The 24,190-nt window shown below is 42.2% G+C and overlaps 3 protein-coding genes across 3 annotated transcripts in view; 1 reads left to right on the top strand and 2 right to left on the bottom strand.

The window, feature by feature from the left end:
* Positions 1-1,618, bottom strand: part of MOSMO (modulator of smoothened) — a 33,113-nt gene extending 31,495 nt beyond the window's left edge. Inside the window, exon 1 of the mRNA XM_055804160.1 lies at positions 1,273-1,618. Coding sequence (XP_055660135.1) covers positions 1,273-1,378 — 106 coding nt within the window. The 5' untranslated portion in view covers positions 1,379-1,618. The remainder of the gene's footprint in view (positions 1-1,272) is intronic.
* PDZD9 (PDZ domain containing 9) lies at positions 623-11,875 on the top strand. The gene is made up of 6 exons (XM_055804159.1): positions 623-796; positions 2,971-3,066; positions 3,961-4,102; positions 5,960-6,136; positions 9,934-10,129; positions 11,138-11,875. Exons 3-6 carry the CDS (start codon positions 4,057-4,059, stop codon positions 11,505-11,507), a joined length of 789 nt encoding a protein of 262 aa, XP_055660134.1. The 5' UTR covers positions 623-796; positions 2,971-3,066; positions 3,961-4,056; the 3' UTR covers positions 11,508-11,875.
* A 139-nt stretch (positions 11,876-12,014) lies between these two features.
* LOC101919627 (cytochrome b-c1 complex subunit 2, mitochondrial) lies at positions 12,015-24,122 on the bottom strand. Its single transcript, XM_005228943.4, has 14 exons — positions 23,964-24,122; positions 22,396-22,488; positions 22,123-22,272; positions 20,845-20,909; positions 19,807-19,863; positions 19,336-19,460; positions 17,800-17,897; positions 17,325-17,382; positions 17,064-17,159; positions 15,968-16,167; positions 15,624-15,704; positions 15,006-15,082; positions 13,117-13,270; positions 12,015-12,261 (listed from the first exon to the last, which is right to left on the bottom strand). The coding sequence occupies exons 1-14, from the start codon at positions 23,997-23,999 to the stop codon at positions 12,178-12,180; spliced, it is 1,374 nt and encodes a 457-aa protein (XP_005229000.2). The 5' UTR covers positions 24,000-24,122; the 3' UTR covers positions 12,015-12,177.
* Between the last annotated feature and the right edge of the window lie 68 nt (positions 24,123-24,190).

Here is a 24,190-nt window from a genome sequence, read left to right as displayed (position 1 = left end):
TTCCTGAATGCTGCACTTTGGGAAAGGACTTGTCCCTCTCCTCTGGACTGTGCAGGAAAGACCAGGTTCTAGACCACATAACTAGAAGCAATTTGAAGAAACCATAAGCATAAGCCTGGTCAAAGGGAATGCCCAGTCATCAATCCCTAATATCCAACATTTTTGATACTCTGCCTCATCAGAATAAAGAAAATATGACTCCGTTTCAACCAGTTCAACCCACTTACACGCGAGACAGACAAACAGAATTTTTTAAACCCTCTGCAAGAATTTATGACTGAAGCCTTTACCCCAAGATCACTTTTCTCTATTCTATACCTGTGGTTCGCTTGGAACTTAGAAGTTTAGGAAAAGGTGGCTAAGTTAGTTTCATCTGTTTGCAGCAAGGATGGCTTCCTTTCCTGACACGGAAATTTAGGTTTCTCTGGGACACGAGACCAAAGAGCAGCCCTCCTATTATCTCTCCCCACTCCATGGATCAGAACACGCAGGTCCTTATCAACAGGCTGAAATAAATTGTTCATACAATTACATCATTAGTAAAAAGACAGGCGCACAAATCCTTGTTCTTTTAAAGAAACCCACATCACTTTCTAAAATAAAAACCACATGGGGTCTGGGCTTGAAAGCTGATAAAAATCAGCTCGCAGGAAATAATCGGGGGGTGGGGGGGGGAAGTGAAAGAGACAAGGCCAGCAAGGTCTGCCCTGCCACAAGGGAACCGTCGGTGTCGCACAGCAGATTCACAACCTGCCACCACCTGCTCGGAGCGGCCGATCCCGATTCCCTGTCCAAGGTGACTGAGCCTCGGGGGCGCGGGCGGGGATGGCGCCCCGGCCCGCCGCTCCACCGGCTGCGGAGTGGGGTGAGTGGCTCTGCAGGCCCCCCTCCCCGGGCGGCGGGGCTCGTTCCCCCGCGGGGGCGGCAGCCGGGCCACCCGCGGCTCTGCCTCGCGGCGAGGTCCCGCCAGCTCCGACCGGCCGCTTCGCCGCTCGCCGCACCGAGGGCAGCCCCCGCAACTCCCCGGGCCCGGCCCGGCCACCCCCCGGCCAGCCAGCCCCCCGCGCTCTCCTCAAGCCAGCCCCCCCGCCCCAGCGCCAGGGCCCCGCGGCCCCCGCCCCAGCAGCGCCCCTCAGGGGGAGCCTCCCCGGGTCCCCGCCGCCGCCTCGGGCCACGCACCCCGCCCGCCCCCGTCTCCTCGGGCGCCGGCGGAGCCCCTCACCCGGCCGCCTGCCGCCCCCCCGGCGGGTCCCCGCCGCCGGCCCCCCTCACCCGCGGACTCGCCGGTGTTGATCCAGTCCGGGTTCGCCAGGCTGGCGATGGCGAAGATGTCGGCGGCCAGGAAGAGGCATCCTGAGATGATGGTCAGTTTGTCCATCTCCTCCGGCTGGGGCGGCTCCCGGCTCCGGCCTCCGCCCGGCTCCCGCAGCGGGCCCGGGCCGGGGGCGCCTCACAGCCGCGGCTCCATGGGCCCCGCGCTCCCCTCGGCAGCGGCACCAGGAACGGGCCCCCCGGACGGAGCCGGAAGCGAACCCGGCGGGCGGGGGGGGCGGCAGTTACTCCGGAAGGGAAACCCACTCTCCCCCGTGCGCACCCCCAGGCGGGGCGGGGCTTCCCGCGGGGGGCGGGGCCGCCGCCGCCAGGGGGAGGGGGAAGCCTGGAGGCCGCGGCGGGCTGTCTCCGGGGAGCGGCGTGCGGCGAGGCGGGGCCGGCCGCTAGCGGGCGGGGCGCCAGGCGGGGCTGGCCCGCAGGGTGCGGGCAGGCGGCTGGGCGCGGGGCTGGGGCGGCCTGCGCCGAGCGCGAAGGGAGGCGAGGGGCGGGACGGGGTGGGGACGGTAGGCGGAGCCTGGGGTAGGGGTGGGGCACTCCGCGGCGGCTGCAGTGAGCGCTGCCGCCGGCCGGTGCGCACGGGGCTCCGGACGCAGGGGCGGGGCCGCCACCGCCTGAGGGCGGGCCTGCTGCGAGGGGCGCGGCCTGCTGCGAGGGGCGCGGCCTGCTGCGAGGGGCGCGGCCTGCTGCGAGGGGCGCGGCCTGCTGCGAGGGGCGCGGCCTGCTGCGAGGGGCGCGGCCTGCTGCGAGGGGCGTGGCCTGCTGCGAGGGGCTGAGGGGCGAGCCTGCCGTGAGGGGCGGGGCCTGCTATGAGCAGCGGGCCTGCCGTGAGGGGCGGGGCCTGCTGTGAGGGGCGGGCCCGCCGTGAGGGGAGGCCGGCAGCGGGGACTCGGTTCCGCCTCGTCCCCTCCCGCCTTCCCCCGAGGGGGCCCGGCGGACTGGTCCTTGGCCGCCCTCCCGCGTCCCCAGAGGTGGATTTCAGGCGAGGTACGCGGGGCTCCGCCCGTTGCCCCTGCCCGGGCCCGAGCCCTGAGGCGGGGTGCCCTCAGTCGGGGTGCCCCCGGGCAGGGCCTGACTGGCCCCCAAAGGGAGCGATGCACGGAGGGCGGGAACGAGCAAGTTGCTCAAGCTCTGTGTAAAAGAGAGGGCTGAGGGACCGTCGCTGGGGCTCTCCATCCCTTTGAAAGGACAGGCAGGAGCTTAAATTTCAGAATTTCTTCTGTGGCAAAGGTACAACAGGGGAAGCAGGAGGACTGAACCTGGGGGTTCCTCCAGACATTATCTGGCTGTGGAGCACCTCAAAAGCGCTACATTGCATTGCTGTCTATGCTGTATGTTTGAGAGAAAACCTAATTAATCTTGACTGGAAAACTCGCCCAAACCGAGTGATTTTTGATGACATGCTTTCCCATGGATTCAGCTATATCGAAGTGTGGGAGAATCCACAGGCAGAGAATGAACAATGCCCCAAATGTGGGAAACCAGCCTAGTTTTGGCCACAGTAACTCTGTGGCCTCAATATTGTAGCGTGGGAATTCGATTTGGGCATGGGAATGCTGAACTACATCAATCTAGTAGCCCCCACATTTACAGATACTTGAAAAATACCCAACAGCTTACATATTTTTTCCGTTCTAACAGTGAGCGCCCACCTGTTTTTTCCAGAGCAGCATAACTGGTCTACACAGAACATACTGGGAAGCCAAGCGGGTGACTGTCCATGCTGTTTATTTTTATGTAAGTCTTTTATGTAGATGGGAGACTATACAAACAAAATGGAGATACTAGTAAAGTAATCTTAAAGTGTTCAACAGCAATCAGTAGGACAAGAGCTGTGCTTAGGTTCTACTGAAATCACCTAGTCTTGACAGATTTTCTTAAGGGTGGAGAAAATAGGAAGACTTTTGATGAAAAACAGCTGAAATTATTCCCTTTAAAAAGGGAACAATTGGTGCATGGAAGAAAGGGAACAATCCATTTTTTATTTAAAAGATTTTAAAACTATATTGCACTAACAATGGGAATCCAGCAGCCTTGAGAAGTTATTTCTGAGAATCACCTGCAACTATCCTATAATCTGGCTTTAAGTGGTATTTAAATAGCTTTTAATACAAGCATTATGTAAAAGTCTGCCTCAAAATGAATTTGTCTCCAAATAACTCAGCTTCATGGCAAAAGGAGTAAGGGAAGGAGGGGTGGAGAGGGTGCACAAAGTGAAGATATGGTTTTCATTGGCTTTTCATACACAGGCAAGTATGAAGTCAGAAACAGGGACAGAATCCAGTCTTCATACTCTGCAGGCTGTACAGTCAGTTATTTAATCTTGCTCAGGTTTGTTAGGAAATGACTATTAGGAAATGGAAGGACTCCACCAGCTATGGGTTCTGCAGGAAGCTTTGGGGCCTCAGACAGGGTTGCGGTACTGACAGACAGGCAGCCTAAATCAAATTACTTCTCTTGGGCTGAAACAATACACCAGATGCAGATACATCCTCTGCCCCGCGCCAGACTTCCCTGTGCCTGTGTTACTGGTGTGGTGCTGGTGGGGCTCAGAACCTGCCTGCCCCAGCGTTCTGAACAGTTGCTAGGGGTTGTTGCCTCCTCATCTACTGGTAGACTTTTCCTCCATAGGCCATCGTGGACCAGTAGCACATTTCCAAGAGGCTTACCTAGGACACACCTGTTCAGGGGTTTTGGCTCCTAGAAAAAGCCCTTCCTCTGGACTCAATGGAACATACAGAGTCTTCACCAATGGCTGAAGATGAACCCAAGAGTGAGTATCCATCTCTTTTGGTCATTTCTTCCTCTGTTCACTTCCTTCTCCTCACTGCTGCTGCAGCATTACTCTTCCAGTGCTATATTTCAGTATCTCAAACTTTTTAAGTCCTTGTGCCACCAAACACGTTATCTTTTTCACAGAGCCCCCAGTGCCCCAAATTTTCTTAGTGTCAAGAGGCATTTCTGCTCTTGAGGTTGAGTATTTGGAACAGAATCATAGGCAGATGACAAAGAGGAAAAGGATGTTTCTTCAACAGAAGAGGATTGGATGAGATCCTATGCTGCTGGCTGTAGAAACTGCAGAATTGAAGGGTGATGTTGGAGAAAACTGGGACAGTGTTAGGGGAACTGTAATGGAAGTTCTGTTAAGTGTCTAAACTTTCTGTAGCACAGAAAAAAGAGAAAATCCACCTTTCTTGGAGACTATATAGACTCATATCAAGAACAGTAAAAAGACAAGAGTCTCGTCTAAAAGTGTGAATATTAGCATTCATCCTAAATATTTTGTAGGCTTTGGATTAGTCCCAGCTTTCATGGTTTTAAATCTCTCATGTCCAGCAAGATAACTTCATGCACTAAGAAGTAACAAAGTCAGGATTCTGCCTTCTAATTAAAGTACGCTTTTTTTAATTGTTATTATGAAAGTGTGTTCCACAGTGGGTCTTCCTTTGCTTTTCTTGCATGACCATGTAAATTAAGTATTTAATCCAAATGAAATGTAGTATTCTACTCAACAACAAAAAATCCTGCATTTTTCATTGGGAAGGAAAAAAATATTCAAATAATTCCTGCTTCCTTCTCTGTTTTTTGGTTCTGCAGCCAAATTGATACGTCAAATATTCATGTTCCTATACTTTCAATCTTAGTTCTTTTATAGACATTCTGTGCTGTCATCTAGAGGCTGATCTAACACTTTACTGAAGCCATTGGAAAGATGACCAAGTTTCCATATTTTAAAGAGGGGTAAAGTGGTGGGAGTTTTCATTAAGTGATTCCAGACTGCTGGAGATGGTCTCAGGCAGTTACGCTGGTGGTACTCTACTAGTCAGAAGTTACATTTAGAGATTACATCTTAAAACAGAGAAAAAAAAGTAATTTTTAACAGAACGCAGTTTGTTTTGTGACAGTCTTAACTTTTCCTGGCTTTTGATGAGAACAGGCTTGAGAGATGGAGAATTTATTACCCTATTATATTTCTTGGTGGAGACACCGGGATAATGTCATTTATATTGTATTACTTGTATTGTGTGTTTTAATGGATAGCAGATGCTCAAGAGTATTTTATTTCTGTAGGTGCTAAATGTGGCAAGTACAGCCCCTTCCCTCATGTCAGCAGTAGTGTGTGGAACCAATCTGCTGAAAATTTAGAAATTAATCTCCTTTATAAATATTTATTTGAAAAATCAATTTTTAATAGGAATTCAATCTTTTCTTGAAGTCCTTAATAGCTGACAACTCCTCTGTTCTGTTATTCTGTACGCTGCTCTGTACCTTCCCTGAATATATTGCCATTAGCAATGAATGCTTAAGTAACAGCGGTACTGCTTTTTCTCTTGGTAAAATGTGTGACTTTTTAAGAAATAAGTTTCTAAGTAAAAACTACCTTCAGTATATTTATTTGTGGAAAGCTAGTTTATGGAGTACACTAACTTTTTATAAGTATTGCTATTGCAGCTTTTTGGCAGCAACTCAGCAGGCAGTGCCTATCTAGAGAAGCAATTAAGGATGAGAGTCTTAACTGCTTGGACAATTAAGAATGGGTACAGCATCTGCTCAAATGTCTCCTTAAACCTTTTATTGAAGAATGATGCCACACTTTAAACTAGTAAAATTTTCCTCTCACTTCTCAAAGGGCAGTTGCCAGCGCTGGAAGATGTCTCTCAGCACACACGGATTGCAACACTGAAGGCAAATATTAGAATGGGTGAACAAGGATTAGGTCTCATAATCATACAGAATGGGCCATATCTCCAGATAGCAAGCCTTGTTGAGAAAAGCTCTGCAGCTAACGATGGAAAGCTAAAACCAGGTAAAAAGAACCAACAGTGATATTCAAATTTAACAGCATTGAAAGTATTTTTGTTCTGCATTTATGCTTTGAGCCTGTCTCTGATTTATTTATGCTTACACAGATCAAAAGAAACTCAATTTAAAATTACAGAGAAAAGAAACTAGCACAAACTGTATAAAGCTCAGTGCCAGCACTCCATTGTAATGAAATACCTGTGATCTCAAAATAGCTTATATGGGTGACTGTTTCGTAATCAGATCAAGATTTAAGTCTATATATTGTTCTCCAGCAAAAACAGATTTCCTATTCATCAGCAGGTTTGTCCAAAAATAGTTTGACTATTAGCTTTATATAACAACTGAACTTGAATAATATCATTCTTTCTTCAGTGCATTATTGTTCAAGTAATTTCACTCTACAAGTAACACAAAACTTCCCGAAGGCTTGAGATTAATTTGCCTTATTGTTTGCTTTTTATTTCTTTATTATACAGAATAGTTACAAAATGGCAATGGACTAATCTCTGTACTCTTAAACCTGAAATGTGCCATATCAGTACTAACGGACTATTACTAGTTATTAAGGTTTCTTGTGGAACATCAGGCACCTATATTAAGCTTGTAATTGAAAGCTCTGTAAATTTGACTGCTCCATATCGGTCCCTAGACCAATTACATTAGACTCATGAAATATAGTTTGGGGACGATAGCGTGCTATGTTATTACCAAGTATTAAACTGTCTCTAACGTAGAAATCTATGAAGCTAAGACTTGAGTGTAATGAAGTAATTTAGACATTTACTGGCTGTACAGTGAAAATGCATATCTTAAAATTAGAAAAATTTTCCCAGCACTACCTTTATAATTTGGGCAGTCCTTTCTTCTCACACCTTTCAGAAAGATTTAGAATTAAGAAAGATCTACTTGTTTGATAAAATAAAAACCATCGAGTGGAGTTCTTAACCTCTTTTTCAGAAAAGGCTTTGCACTTTTGATCCAAGTATAAAAAGCAGTGGAAAAATTCTGAGCATAAAATAGAAATTGATTTGGATTTGAACTGAGTACTTTTAAAAATAATTATTCTTTTAGGAGCTGATAGCTTTCACCTGTTCCCTAAAAAAGCCCCAATGGTATACAAAAGCAGATATATATGATACTGATTTGGTTGCTTACATCTGTAAGGTAAAAAATATAGCCTATTAATCACTGAAACTGAGTAGCTCTACTTGCACCAATTTGAAAAAAAGGAAGCTCCAAAAACATTTTCAAAAGGCTACAAAGAGTCACGTTATTTATGGCATGTGATGTGTTTGATTTACTGGAGCAAATATTGAACAGTTTAAAGGGGGCTGAGGACTGCTAACAAACATTATCCGTTTGTAGCTGATCTTTGTTTTTTTGGAGCCAAAAGAAACAATTCGAGCATGCTTCATGGAGCACCTGGATCTAACTCACCACATTCCACACACACAAAAAAACCTAACAGATGAGTTTGTTCAATTCACATTAGAGTGAACTTACAAAAACTTTCTGTTTAAGACCAAAGCTGTAAAATTTTGCAGAAAAGATAGTATTTTATAGAAGCTCCATCTGTTAAAGATACCACAGGCAGTGTACTTATTTTGGCATTAATAACAATGTACAGAGCATGGGACTTGAGAAGAACATGATGCACGAATGCACTGCTTAGAAATTTTTCTTCCAGTGAATTAGGTTTTGTCTTTATGGACTTACTGCTTCAGTTAATTTAGATGAGTATTATCTGTACAATTTCAAACTGAAACCTCAAAAAACAATTTTGTTACTGCTTATAGCTTGAAAGACCTGGCTCTAATCTGCTGACTTTAACAGGGAGGAGGCAGAAATTAACAGTAGTAGTGAGAGGCACCAATGTCTTAAAATCATAGTTAGATTCACCAAACTTGTATGTATGTATGCATGCCCCATTCTCCATGCTAGTAAGAAGATACAGGGCTGCTTAGTATGTGTGTTTCCTCTAAATACCTTCATAGTGCAAGAGGTTATCTCCACATAAATCTTCAGCGGCCACTGAAGGACATCAATCACAAAACTGATAGATGAGCTGAAAAGCTGGGTGGTTCAGACTAGATGTTGGAGCAGAGGAGCAAAATTATCTACATCTGCAGTTCAGAGATGGCTTTGACTCAGCTCAAGAGTGTTACCAGGACAGTACGGGCAGAAAAAACAGAATCCTGAAAGAATATATTAAAAGCCCAGAATATCTTGCAGATATTTTACAGCTTAAATACATTTATGTCTATACATTTTAAAACACATAATTTAGGTGATTTATCCTTCTGTTTGAGACTGAGAATTTACATAAAACTGTTGGTAAAATGTTTTATGTTGCTTTTTTGGTATTTGCCATCCTGGTTCTTGTTCCAGAACTACTTTGCATGCCAGTAGAACCAGTATCTTGTGATAAGCTAGAAGGGAGAGAAGGTGTGATGATGATGGAGTAGAAAGTGTAGTTAGTGGAAAAAGTGAATGAAAAAATGTTAGTCAGTAGTTCAGGTAAATAGTTTTAAAGCCTGTAAGTTTTTGCTACAGGCATTTTTAACCCAAAAGGGTTAAGAACAAAACAGAGCAGATGGAGAGAGGCTCCTTGCTCTGCCTAACACGGCAGCAGGCAGCTATACTGCTTGTTTAAATCCCCTATGCTATTCTGTTGCAGTTCAATACATAGCGTTCACGGATACTGCTCCTCTGTTCAACTGTTTCTGCCAGACTACTGATAGAGCTGTGGTCTGCTGCAGATTGATTCTGCTTGCCCTTTGCACTCTCCAAAAACTACAAGTTTTCATAGTAATTGCAACTCCCCCCAATCCCTCAAAGCCCATCTTGTTATACCCCATAGTATATGCAAGTACTGGGGCTTCTGTACTGTTCTTGGATGCGGTACTGCTTTTTGCAAAACTGCAGCTCAGTGCTTTCCACTAGCAGCGGGTAGTAAGAACATTATTTTCAGCCTTATCCCTTAGAACAAAGACAAAAAACATCACTAAGACTTTCTGCTGGAACTCCTCAGATTCTGCAGCAGCTCTTGTAGGCACCTCCTACTCCCCTGGCCTCGCTTGACTCCATCTTGCAATGTGCCCATGTGTTTGTTGTTTTCAGAGTGGAGGGACAGGCAGCAGCTGGAGAGTGTCAAACCTTGAAAATCAGGGGCCCAGACAAATACCAGGTGACATGGCTGTTACACAGATTCTCCAGCCTCCACCTGGGTAAACTTAGCCACTGTGGAGAAAGGGGTACGCTTGGCTCCATACCAACACATGAACAGCAAGGTGACATACAAGGGTAGGTAGCAGATAGAAAATACAGGGTGTTCCAGCTGTGAAAAGGTACAGGGGAGCAGTGGAAAGATGCCAACAGAACCGTTAGGAGTGCAGCGATGTAACCTCAGCTCAACCTTGCTGGAGGCTGTCTGGTCCTAAGCAGCAGTCCTGACCAGAGCATTCACCACGGTACCTTTATCTTGCCTAAAAACCTCACAGAAGTGGAAGGTAGCACTGAATAGGCAATCTGAAGTTTAGCATGTTCACTCAGAAAAATCCCAAAGTAAACCAGCGAACCACAGCTTTCCTTAGTGTTGTGAAAAGGTTAGTTCTTAACAGAGCTAACCCCCCCCTTCATTAAAATAGAAAACAACAAAAATTTACATCCAGTTGAAGAGCTGCTAAACACAAAAATGTGAAAGTGCAGTGGTTAAGACTAAGTATTTTGTAATACAAACATTAAAAAAAATTGAAAAAGTTTCTTAAATGGATTGCTGTCTATTTTCTCCCTTGGCAGGTGATGTTCTAACAAAAATCGGGCATGCTAACATTTTAGGATGGACCCTGCAAGAGCTTGGGCAGCTCCTGCACAACGTTCCTATAGGAACTACTCTACAGATCAGAGTTTACAGAGATTTTATTGAAATACCTCAACACTGGCAAAGTGCAGTTGAATTAATTCCTGAAGTAAAGCTTCCTGTGATGACAGCTGAGTAAGTATTAAGTATTGTACGTAACTAGAATTTCACACCTTGCTTAGTATTCTAGCAAGAAACAAGTAGTAGTGTAATAGCATTTATATTTTAGGATGAAAGGCTAGTCTAAAGATTTTCTTTCATTTATTTTTCTGAAATAGAAAGCTGTGATTTGAAACAAACAAATACCAACAGAAAAGTTACCTTTCTCATGAAGACAGGGTCAGAAGAAACACTAATTTTAGACATGCCCCTTCCTACCTCCACAGTGAGCATAAAAAGTCTGGCTGGTAATAATGCCGGTGAAGTCAAGGAGGCCATATTGGTTTGTAACAGCCAAAGATCTAGAGAATTACAAGCAGCTGACGATACCAAGATGGAAGTATTGCCACAGCCATGTAAAAAGCTTATCTGTTTCTTAATTAGTCTAACTACTGACAATGGTTAATGGTTATGACTTTGAAAATGAAACCTTAGGAAAAATAAACTCTTCTTCTCAGAGCTACTACATAAGCTTTTTAAAGTATGCTGCTCTCAATCCTAAAGGTGGCTCATATAGCAAGTGTAATTAATCTAGGTGGGATACAAGGCAGTTAGAAGTTTTCCTGAGGCACAAAGTTTTAATAGAAAAGAAACCTCAGAGGTAGGGGAAGGAACAGAAGTATTAAAAGGAGATAATTAGGCTAGAACAGTAGAAAGGAAGCTCGCACAGCAAGGGGCTTTCCAAGAGATTAAACTTCTAAGCTTATGTTTAAATAAATAAAATTATTTGCTATTCTGAAGGAGCTGGAAAAGGATAGCTTGCTTTTCTGTTGAACAAATCAGAACTTAACTATTACTTTAGAGTCCAAAGGAAATAGCGTACAAAGGACTATGGACAATAGTATTAATTTGATATTCAAGAAGCTTCAGAACTGACAGACTTCAGAACAAGTATTTGAAAAAACTTAAAACTCCACAATTTGTTAACTAAATGGCTATAGGAATTATTGCATGTTAAAGTAATACCATGCTGTGTATTTTCAGCACAAGTGAAGATGCTGAGGATGAAGATGACACCGGGTCCAGTAGCGATGATGACGATGTAGACTTGGAAACTTTTCAGTATACATCTTCCCAGTCATACTGTTCTGAGTTCACTTGTAAGTTACCACCAACATCCAAAATTTGGCAGATATCTGATACCAGCCAGACACTTAGAGTAGGCACAGGCAATGTTTGTGATGTTGTACTTCATGATGATGTTGAGGCATTGTGCAATCCTGAGTTCGATACTGGTGGTGTTAGACCTCCTTCATACGGGGCTAAGGAAAACAATGAGACCAGTTCCTCTTCCTCCTGCTCTTCTGTATCAGATACATCTTATCTGGAAGAATTTGCTTTTGTTTCAGAATAGCTCAACACCTGACTTCAAAACCTAGATTTTTGAGGTCATATTGTATTTAATACATGCCATGACTTCCAAAAAATCTAAATGTTCTAGGGTATCTGAAATTACATGTTAGCTCTATTAAAGCTGTTTTAGCAATGCCCTCCCTCCCCTCAAAGTGGTCTTTATCAATGCTACTTGTGGAGAAGACATTCACAAACACTACCTCCGCTACTCCCAGATAAATAGCATCTGCAAGCTTGAAGATCTAACACATTCACCTTTGTCTGAAGGTAAGTTTCTTCATTTACTTGATGTAAGGATGGTGGAGACAGTTTATCAATAACTTTTCGGGAACATACAGTAATATGTGGACAACTAGTGGCAATTACAGTATTTGTCTGCACCTGTATCTATTTTTTGTATCAACTAGAAGTCATCTTATTTTCTCACTGTAGTTTTACCTTCAGTGTACAGAGCCAGACTTATCAGCATCTTGGGTACCATTTTAAGTGGAAAAAAACTCAACACACATTGTATGAGCTCAGCACTTTATTTGATGAGTGCAAGCCCACAAATATTCCAGATTAATTTTCTCAAAGAAATTAATTCATAAATAACAAGTTAGTAGTAATTTATTTAGAATGTAGGTGACTTGACCTCAGGTCCATCTTGAATCCACATCCCAGTTTGGTTTTTACAGCTCATCAAGAAAAGGAGTATTCCCCAAATCCCCGCTAGCTGCCATTGATTTCTTCCCATTGACAAACTTCTTTGCAGCCTGAAAATAAATCATGAAGATGGATATCAAGAAATATTTGATACAACAGTTCATCTTGCTGCCTGTAGCCTCAACTTCAAGTTATTAAACAACAAATCCCAACACTACTATAGTACAGCAACAAGTACACAATTTTCCTTTTGCTGTCTAAACTTACTTGGTTCTAATTTGGCTTCTTATTGCTTTATAATCTAAACAAGAGTGGCAGAAAGACAGTGACAGTTGGATATAAAAGGCTTAAGGTCTTTGAAAACAGTCATTCCGAGAATAATTACGTAAGATCTCTCTTTACTACTAAAGCTATTGCTAACTGCTACCGCAACATAAATTAATGCTGACTGAAAAACCAAGTTTTCTATCTTAGAATTTCTTTCTGATGGATTTCTGTATGAAGTTTGCTTCAAGTACAAGCAGCAAGATAATCTCAAATAGATAGATAAATTCAATTTATCATTGAATGCCCAATTGTTTTATTAAGTACATCAAATATTCCAGACTCAGGAATCCTAAAAGCCTTGACACGTAAGTGTCCGTGCTGGAACTAAATATCAAGTTTTTCATGAACACTAGTTGGCAGTTTTGGTAAATTTAAGTGAAGCAGATGAGAATTTCACATACTCCCAGCTACACTAGTTTTACAGTGTATTGGATTAAAGGGTCTTCTGTTAAAAAAGACAGACAGACATCAAAAGATAGCCAGCTGGGATTTGTAAATGAGGTGCTTTTTTTTTTTTTCTTTTTTTTAAGGATAGTGTATGTGTGTGTTTGTAAACACACACAAATGAGCAACAGTTTTGTATAAAAAACACTTACCCAGTGATTAAGGAACACCTGTAGATGCTGACATATACTTACATTCACAACATCAGCAGTGGCTACAGAGTCGATTTTTTGAGCAACAACAGATGGCGATGTGTGTGTGCCAGAAACCAATGACTCTGAGCCAATTTCATTCAGTAACCCTTCTGCAGTCTCCACTGACATCAAATAGGCAGCTTTCAGCTGATTTCTGCCATCAAACAAAGCATTAAGGATGAGTGAGCATGTAAGTCCTGTTATTACCTGCCTCACTGCCCCCATATGTGCAATGAGTTTTTGGTGCTTTTTAAGTTTTCAAGATTCCTCTCCTTTTTGAAAGGTTTTCCTTTCTAAGAATGGAAGGGTTCTTGTAGTTGGGAAACAGGCACCACAAATAGTCCAACCATGAAAATGACAGGGAAACTTGAACACCTACTGCCTTGGAACAATCCACCACCACACAGAGTCAGAAGATCTTTAGCTCAGAATTTGTTTCTGTTCAAAGTGACCAGTGCAGGTACCCCAGGAATTAGACGAACTAATCTTACCAAGTTTAAAAATTAGGTTTACAATAGATTCCAGTTTCTCATCAAGAACAGATGTATGCAGAGCTATTTTGTTGTAAGCAACAAGGCAGCAATGAATGTAAACGGTTAGGCTCCTTGTGCAATAGTTCCGTGTTCTGTTAAAAGACAGCAAGTCCATTCTGTTTTTTCTGCTTCACGCAGCCTCACTGCTACATGTAAAGATCTTATTTTTATAAGCTAGTTCTCCTGGTACTTTTTAAAAGACAAAATGGCAGAAAATATTCCAATAGAATAAGTAGCTTGGTATTTTTGACTGAATTGAAAGGCTCTGCAAATATCACTGACCCTGGATTTCGTTATTGGGTTTGGGTTTTTTTTTTTGGTCACTAAAGAAAAAAGAGCAATATAGAAAATATGTGAAGCCATTCCAGAAGGGAAACTGGAGGGGGGAGGGGGGGGAAGGCCACTGCACTGTGTGTAACTCCCTAACATTAGGCAGCTTCATTACCAAAAAATTAAATAAAAACTACCCTAAAACAAAACAACCCCAACAAACAACTAATAATGCCAAAGGTAAAGGTATAAAATTCACCATTTAGCTACTAGTAGGCCAAACCAAACATGTCTGGGTTATCACATCTTATGTGAATAGGCTTTATGTGGAGTCTTGTAAATATTTTATACATGCAACAAACAATACTTTTATTTTGCTACTTGAAAGAATCTATACTGTATTGTTGTATTGCACAACTACAGTTTTAGAGGCTCAGCACAGTTTAACACTACACGGAGATCAAGCCCTAACTAATATGCACAATCCTCTATAAACTAGAAACTCTAAAACTTCGTTGGCATGACTGCATCTCTAATGTTCCCTCATCTCAGACATTCCTAGGGGCATGTATTTTGAGCACTTGGATGTAACATCACTAATTCAGTGCTTTACACTCACACACCCTCATTGCTACTATTCTTTGAAGACGCAGAAGATTGCTTAATATAATTGTTTTGAGAATTACTGCAATGTGACTGTAAAAGGGAATTACCTAAATAATGCAATTTAGGATTCCAATTTAAATAAATCTTAATATTACAGAGTATGGTTAAAATGACAGCATCTGCTGACACTTGCCTGTTTCTTACATAGAAACAGTTTTCAGAAAACATTGACATTTATCTAACAACTTTTTATGAGGAAATACCACTAGCAGAGAATCAGTATAGCTTGGGGGGGGGGTGGTGGGGGGGGGGATGGAAAAAGAGTACTGACAGTGCTTCAGTTTTAATGCAGCGAACCCATGGAAATAATTACAGGACAACGATTATTCTGTACAGTAGAGCTTGTCTTAAGTGTTTGACACAGCTACACGTTAAGAAATTTCTCTTTATAACACACAAGATGGTTCTTCATGTACTTACTTTGCCTTTATGACATCGTCATTGGTGATGCCACCCTGAGCAACTGCCTTTATCTGGTTCAAAGCAGCTTTAATGACCTGAGGAAAATGAAATCATTTAAGACTTCCTCCCACATTATCAACATGTTATTTCTATTATCTGACATCTTAGAAACTTCAGGGAAGAGCAGCTGGTAATGTTAGCATTGTCTGCCTTAACTCAACTCTGAACAGCCTTATAACAAAACTAAAAGCACTCTAATAAATGCGCGAGTGAGACACAAAACCCAGCGTGGATTTAAACTGCAACACCAAATTAATTTGTATGGTCTCACCGTTTTTCATGAGAGTATTCAGTTCTGCCAGCTTCAAGACCCAGCTCATTCCTCATAATATATTTAAGCTTACACTTGTAAATCAGCAATTACAGTCAGCAATTCAAGGTATTTTACTAGCTGTAGCTCATATTAGGTATTTTTACTTCCCAGAAAGCAAGTCAACATGCACCATTCTTATACAAGAAACCAGACTGATTTTTTTTTTAGATGAATTGACTTTTTTAAAAATTAATCAGCCGCTATTTCAAATCAACACACTAGTCTGAGGGTTGTTAATGCTTAAGTTCTAATCGGCAACTCACCTCCCCAGCATTTGGAGCCTGGGATATGGTATAAATCCCAAAGAGGCCAGAATCAGAGTAATTAACATTAAATGCGGAAGCCTACAAAACAAATGTTATCGTCAATTGTTTCAAGGATCAGAACAACTCGGCATCAAGCATAGGAAAATAATTACTATTAGGATCTAAAATAGGAAGCTAAACTCCACCTGGGCAGAGGAAAGATCAGATTGGAAGGCTTCTCTGAAATACTCTAACTTGTGCAAGAATGAACTAATTAAGGTTCTAGCTAGAGATAGTAACCTCTCAAAGGATAATACGCATTTTACTTAAAGTATCAGAGTACAGTAATCCTTTGAACTTACATCAAATGGCTGGGTAGTTGCTTTAGCAATACCCTGAGACAATTTGCTGGTAACATTGCTTCCCCTCTTGATAAGGGGCCCAGCACCTAAAACATGCTGAAGAACACTGAACGCATCCGCTTCTGCACTCCCAACAGCAGCTCCTTCTGTTACAACAGCAGCATGGACAAGGCTATCACCATTCTGTTCTCTGATTTCTCCTAAAAATACAACAGAATAAAAGGTATTACAGTGAACAGTTGGAAACCACTGTACATTCAGAGATATGGAAAGCAAACATTTCTAGCCAGGACTTAGTTTCATGACAGAGAAGCCAGGGTTTGAAGTTATTGCATGTCCACTCAGGAAGACAGCAATAAGATGTTAGTAAACTGTAGGTCATTTAAAAAGTATTTTACATTTACACATTTTCTTGCAAGCACAAACCCAGTACCTTACTACGCCTTATTTGAACCTGATCCTAAACCGTACATAGTATGAGATTATAAAACTCAATGAGTCTCCAGATAACAAATATCCAGAAAAATAGCGTACCTTCTGTTCATAATAATATTTATCCTGTTTTATAGAAACCGAAGTTATTCCAGTCGAATATTAAATGTTGGAAACTTACTTTTTCCCCTGCATGTGTCTACAGAATGATCCGATACTCCAACTAAAGAACTGGTATTAGTACAAGATACTGCTTTCTCTTGAAAGAGCTAAGCATTGCTTTGTCTTTTATGAAAGCCTTAAAACATTCCAAAGATCTTCCCTAAAAAGAAAGCCTACCACCTCTTCTAGACAGTCCTTAATCTACACTTAAAGCAACCTTCCCAAAAATGCCAAGAGAAACTATAAGCCTGCTTGTTTTTCACTTTATGGAATAAATGACCTTGCAGGTAGTTTTGCTGGAGATACGGGTTCAGTTTTATCCCAGAACTTTCCATGGTGGGGAATAATCCTCTGCTTTGATGGGAGATGCCTCTGAACTGTCAACTTCCCATGTACCGCATTTAGTACAACTACAGAGCTTTTGGTTGCAATTTTGAATACTACTACATTTATAATAAACAGAACATCAGTCATTCAGAACAGATACAAGAAACATACTTACCCCCTCGATAAACAGCCTTTGCACTAGAAATACCAGCTCCACCTCGGATATTTAGAAAGTGCTCTGCAACTTGCTTTAAGTCAGAGTGCTTTACACCTGCAACGTAATAGTTATTCCAAGTCATGTAATGGCATTGAAAAACTACAGCAGTTATATAAAAGTTTTTCAAGAATATCGTAACATTTTACTTATACAGAGAGCTCAAATTTGTACAGTAGTTTTCCCTTATGCATTGCAGTGTCCGTTAAGGAACATACATACCTATTCCTACAAGAGCCATTCTCGCACTTGTGAAATTGTTCTGTACAAAATGGTGAAGCTGCAACAGTAAATTCACATTTAGGGTATTTTATATAAAGAACAAAAATGGCAAGCATGTTTCTGACATCCCCCCTTATACTTCTTAATGCAGCAAACTCTGCTGCTTCCAAAAGGAATAGTCTATACAATAGCATTTCATGCATTCTCCAGTGACAGCTAAAGAACATCTGCATTTCATTGACAGCCTTACTATCAACAGACAGCCACTGACACAGAAAACCACCTCCCTAAATGTGAATGCAAGTTCTGTACCCAATACTAAAAGTTGCACAGAAATAAATTATTTTAACACCAGTCTAATACGGTAGTAAATACTGACTATATTTACTAAATTAATTTTCTCTCACAAGTGTCATCATCTACCCTTGATAAAGAAACTGAAAATGGATTTATAACACAACACAAATAATCCTACCTGCTCAGAAGTAATTTTTCCAATTCTGTAATCTGGACAATATAAGGGGTTTGCCAGAACATTCTTGTAAGCTGCAGCATGCAAGTTTTCCAGCACTCCTAAGAGGAACAGAGTTTCACCCATGAGGATTAACATAAGAGCACTTTTAATGAAGATTATGAATGAAACAATGTTACCCAAGTGAAACAGAGCTGTGGTCCACTGAGGACCCCAAGTTCCACATAAGCAGGTCTGGAATAATCCAATACACATGGACATGTCATCCAAATTCTCGTGCAGCAGAATCTAGCCTGAGGGCTTCCATTCTTTCGTAACTTGTTAAAAAAAAATAAATCAAAAATCTGACAACTGGCCTAAACTCAACACTTTTTGGCCTCAACAGCAAGCTATAAATAAAATAAGTGTTTGGAGGAAGGGGAGTAGTAGAAAACAACAACAAACCCCAACATCCTTTTAGTTTCAGAAGCACCATCTTCACTGTCAGCACCCCTTGTTCTTGAGCTTGAGAAAGAACAGGCTGTTTATAATACCATTCGTAGCTTTGTAAGGTGTTTCATCTGTCTCCCTATTTAGATGAAGGATGCTAGTGTCTTCAGTTCCCTGCTCATTAGATTTTTCTTGCATCCAATAGCATTCTACTCATTCCTAGTTTTATATTCTCCTTGTATTTGTTAATACTCTCTCCTCAGAAGAAAAGATGACATTCCTTTCTTCATAGTTCCGTTTCTGAATGTAACCGTAACTGAAAATACTAAATTACTATGAAAGCAACCTGTAGTTGATACAAGTTTAAAACAAAGACTGTTCACGATTCTAATTTTAAAAAATGGTAAGACTTGAATATAAGCCAGAGATTTTCCAAAGCCTAACATTATGTTGTCACTTTTAACAGGTTATGAAGGTGAGCACACTTCACAGAACAGTACAAATTATGTTTATTGTGTAGAACTACCTGAGTGAACTCAGATATCTGACTACAGTTAAGTAACACAAGATATACTGCAATAAGCTTGGTTTGGCTAAGGCTTTGCTTGCTGCTTTTTTGTTTTTTAAACCCACAAACCTCAATTTATGATCCTAAAGCTGGAATCCATTTTCAGTGTAATGAAAATACATATTGGTTTTATACCAAAATAACCATACGAATTCAAGAGGTCTTTTATAGAATACTGTTTCTACATCCATGAGTAATACATAAATATTGTTTTCAGAACACAAGCTGCTGCAAATATGACTTGCACATTCTTTGGCTGTACTGAAAAAAAATATTAAAAAGGTAAAATGGAAGCTGTCAAGGAGAACAGTGTAAGCTGTCTTCAGCATGTTACTTGCTAAACGTCATGCACAGGCTGGAAAAACTTCTGTAATTATAAAAACCCCCTTCCATAACAAGAGAAAGACCGTACCTATCAACAGGGGAAAGCTGAAAAATTAAATGGTCACGTGACAGAGCAAGAGGGAAACTATTTTTGCCAAAGGTTTTAACTTTAAGAAACTCCCATTAAGCCAATGCAGTGGATCAGGAAATACACTTACCAACTTGAGGATTCTGAAATGCGATTGCTTTGTCAACTTTTATTTGTGACTGAAGATCAGTTACTTCCCACGGTCTGAACTCTGGTGCTGTGGTGACATTAAGAAGGTACTCCATTACTGTATCACTAGATAAAAAAAGTTAAAGAGGCATTAAACACAAGAGGATTTCTTTTGAAGTTGAAAGCAATTCAAACTAATCTGTAAGCAACACATTAACAACAAAATCACTCCAGCCGGAGTAGTTATTAGCACTGCTACACAAAGTATGAGAATTCAACTTCAGTTCTGTGGCATTCGTATGCTCAGTAACATGATACAGAAGGTGAATATTAATACAGTAATTTACTGATTTATCATGAAGACATGAAAATAGGCATTACTCCTGCCCTGTAAAATGACAGGTCTCTACTTTATACAGAGCAGTTTGTAAAGAATGCAGTAATTCCATTTACAGCACATCTGGATACCTACACATAGTCACGCAGGCATTCAACAGAGTACATCATTTTCTCTCTTGTTGAGTACACACTAGAAGAAAAAAAAAAAAAAATCCATTTCAGCAGAGAAGACAGAAATGGCTTTTCATACATATTCCCATTGACCAAATCTGTCAGCAAGATATGGACTAGAATATCTGGTTAACATTAAATCTGCTTAAGGGGACTGTTAAAGGAGCTATAATACACACAGAGCAGAAACAGAAATAACTAAAACTCGTATCTCAAGAATTCAAGTAATAACAAGTGTCTTGTGACCATCAGAATTTAAGATATCATAATGATTCAAGGTAAAACAACAAGTAAGGCTGAATATCAAAACCTGAAGAAAAATGTATATGTGTATCAAACAAGGCAATTTAGAAATTATTCTCTTTGGGCAGAAAGCATAGTTGGTCTTTTCCACTTGCTTCAACAAATTTGTGATTAACAGGAACAGAAAAGGGTAGACTCAAGTTATAAAAGACACTGCTTTTAACCAAATTCTATATAAAACAGTCTTACTGGATGATTTCAAGATACACTGCAAGAAAGCAGGCACAGCAAGATCCCTCTTTTATTTCTCTTAGGCTTGTTTTCTAGGCTTTAAACTCTCAAATCACAAAAGCCAACTACTGTCTGAATCGTTCCCCAAATTGCAGTATGATGAGTGGTATCTATTCACAAAAGATGGAGGAAAAAAAAAAAAAAAAAAGTATCTACTGACTTCAGGAAGTTTAATCTGAAAGCCTGAAAAGACAGAAAGAACACTAAGCTTTTTGGACAAAATATACTTCTTACAGGTACATGACATTTACGTTTTGTTAACTGAAAAGTGTTTTTAAAATAGAAGTCATGGGTGCACTCTTGAACCTCAACAGAATGACAAAAGATGTTCCTTGTCAATGTTCACCATTCAAGTACCATTACCACACTGAGCTACGACCCACGTGTTATGCTTATTGTTTTAAATTTCCTTTAGTCATATAGCTTGTTTGCATCTTACCAAGACAGATTACATGTGGTTACAAACCTTAGGCTGCCCCCAACAGCTTCAATGCCACGAGTAATCCGGAAAGAAGATGCTCCTTTAGTAGTCTATCACAACAACAAAAAAAAGCAACTTAGAATTTTAACTATTTTAAGAACAGATTTTCCTGATGTTGTTCATTGCTCAGGCAACATTGGAACAGTATCTGTTTATTCATTTATATGGAAGCCATTTTGAAGAGTTGAGCCAGCTTACTACATCCCTACTCCCAATCATTTCTATCATCTCTGATTTTCCACCATAATTACTCACATATTTGCTCCTCAGCCCCACTCTAGAATGATCCAGGTTTGCATTTAATAGCATTCTTTGAATTAGATAAGCTTGTCAAAACCAGGGCCAGGAATGCCTACACATACTATTACGCTGACAGCTGTCTGGGGAAAGTAACTTCGGGTGGCAGTTGGAAAAGTGATAATAAGCAGCTGGGATGTTGGGGTTTTTTTGTCTGCTTGAAACTGATGTGGATTGAACCCACACAACAGCAGTCAAAGACATGTCAGTGATGCTGTGTAGCTCTAATTGTCACAGCCTGGCTGGTGTGTGAAAGAGGTCGTGTTTACACCTGCAGCAACAGCCAGCCAGCCATGAAGATAAACAGGGACCAAGAGAACGGCCACAGTGGGTCAAGCCCACAGGATCTCTAGCCCAGTGTTCTGTACCTAACAGAGGCAACAGAAGCAGCTGTTGAAATACAACGTCCCACAACCCATTTAATGGTATTCCTGAAGTACCTACAGGAGTTATTCCCAGTAACAACTGTTTAAGGACCTGCTATCAATGAACTTGACCAATTCTGTTTTGAACCTGCTGATATACACGTGCCCCCACAGCATCTTGTATAATTGAAGCTAGACACAGAACAGGAAAACAAGGAGCTTAAAGTATCTTGATAGCAGTAGCAAGAAAAACTATTCAGAAGCATTACACGCACAAAAAATTGAGTTTGTATCAGCCACCCAAATTAACTTTTAATGCAGCTTAAATAAGTTACATGCATAGCTTGACACAGATATATTGTAAACATAGTTTAAGAAACCACCAGAGAGCATAATTCTAAATAGATATTGCTTCCTGTCTTCCAGCAAGTAATGTCATTTCTCCTGCACTTGAAGCAGGTAACCAAGAATCAAAATACATCGTTTTCCACTTTATAAGATCCCTTACATTAATTTTTACAATATGGTTTATTTTTGCAATCATAAACCTTCCACTATTTCATCCACCACCAATATAATAACAAAGAGAATAAACACCTACCAAATTAGATGCAAGACGAAGCAAGTGAGCAGTTCCCAAGTTACTAGCAGTTTCGTATCTGCTGCCTGCTTTAATAAACACACCAATTCTTGAAGCTGGAGAAAAGTTTTCCAGAGACGCAATAATTAAGCCATTTGGTAATTTTGTGATCTGTTTTAAAAAGAAAAAAATATTGGTTTAGTCATCCACTGAAGTACTGTCATAGTTCTGCTTTGACTGAGCTTTAAAAAAAATAAAAAGGAGAAAATAAAAAATACCACTATTCATACTGACCTCAAGATCCTCAGACTCTAGAGATAATTTCACTCGTTCTGCAGTTGCTGAGGTTGTAACTTTAGGAGCTACTTTAAGTGAGTAAAGTCTCTTCTAGAAGAGAAAGCATAAGAGAATGGATTTCTTGAATTAGTTCATCACGTGTTCCATTATATACTGAAAAAGGAACTAATTTTAAAGTAGAAATACAGTGGATGACTTCAAGCCCCAGAATAAAAACAGTGATTCCCTTGTAATTCCTCTGATCACGTTTTACATCACTGTTGGAACCTGTGCAATGACTTACATAAGGTCTGTGGAAGTTCAAGAAACAGCACTCTAAGAAATCTCCCCCACAGCTTTGCTGTTATGCAGTGAGAATCTCTATTGATTATATATTGACTCTAGGACCACTGCATGGCAATTAACTGCACAAACAGCTACAGCAACCCACATACAGAACACAACTTTGGAGCCAACTTCCTAACTTATTGGGTGTAGGCGGTTCAGCTCCTGAAAAGCCACTTCTCAGAACACCAACCTACCCACGCTGACTGCTGCATACAAGGAGGACACATATGCAAGACCTTAAACTGTAGAGTAATAGCCAGAAGTCTTCAAATTGCAGGGGTGAACACTGCACGAGCCTTCCCTTCAGTAGCTGGCAACAGAAATGACAAGACTATTGACTTCAAATCTGAAATGCTACTCCCTTCCAGCCTTTTTGGAAGCTTTTTTATACTTGTAACATAAGCTATTTATTACTCTTCACGTTGAAAAAATAACTTAATTCCCATACATCTCAAAGTAAAAACTGAGTGACAAACACCGCTGCACTCAGTTGTAGGGATACTAATGACCTAATGCCCCTTGCTTTGGCACAGACTCCGTTAGATGAATGAGTCTAGGAAAAACTCCTTTCTTCTCCCACCACAAATTTGGCTCGACGCCTCATTTTAACCTCTAAGCCTACTTATTTATTAATTACTAGTGCGTGTCTAAAATTGGCTCACAAGTACACTGTGGCCTAGAAGCCCTTTACCACCCTACCCGAGCCGTTTGCAGCACAGACCCAACAGCACTTACACCCCCGCTGCCCGCCAGCTCCACCAGCCTCTGTGCAGCAGAACGAGCTCCCTGCCCCCCCGCCTCCGGGACAAGCCGCAGCCGCTTCCCAAGGGCACCACCGCGCCGCAAGCCGCCGAGAGGCCCCCCCAGAGACCGCCCCCACGCCTCCAGCCACACGGGCGGCTCTCGGGGGAGGCCCCGGCTGCAGCCCCCACGGCGCCCCCCGCCCTCGGGCCGCAGCCTGAGCACAGGCCGCTCCGGCCCGGCCCGCGGCCTGCCTGACCTTCAGGCCCGCCGCGCCGCTCCGCCACCCGGCCGGCCGACCGGAACGAACCCGCTGCCTCGGACCCCGCCCGCGGCCCTCGCTGACGGCCCCGTGGAGAGGAACGCGGCCCCCTCACGCCCGCCCCTGGGCTGCCTGCGGTCAGGCCCCCTAGCAGCCGCCGGGGCCTGAACGACCACTGTGTCACCCCCGGCACTTCTCCCCCCCGCCGCGCACTACGCCACCAGGTCGCTCTCACCGAGAGAGAACGCGCGACCACCGGAAACCCCTTCATCTTTCCGCGCCCCTCAGCTCAGCCCCCGCGAGGAGAAGATGGCTGTCCCGCGGGAAGACTCTGCCTTCCCGGCACGCCCCGCGCCGCGCTGACTTTCTAACGAGCAAATGCGAGCAAATGGCCTGTCTCTACTGCTCGCGCTGAGCGTCACGCCTTGCGGGCAGAGCGCCACCCGGCGGGCTCCCGGGGCG

Source organism: Falco peregrinus, chromosome 5 (assembly GCF_023634155.1).
Source record: "Falco peregrinus isolate bFalPer1 chromosome 5, bFalPer1.pri, whole genome shotgun sequence".
In the NCBI taxonomy this organism is placed as follows: Eukaryota; Metazoa; Chordata; class Aves; order Falconiformes; family Falconidae; genus Falco; species Falco peregrinus.
This window is presented reverse-complemented; position numbering and strand designations above follow the sequence as displayed.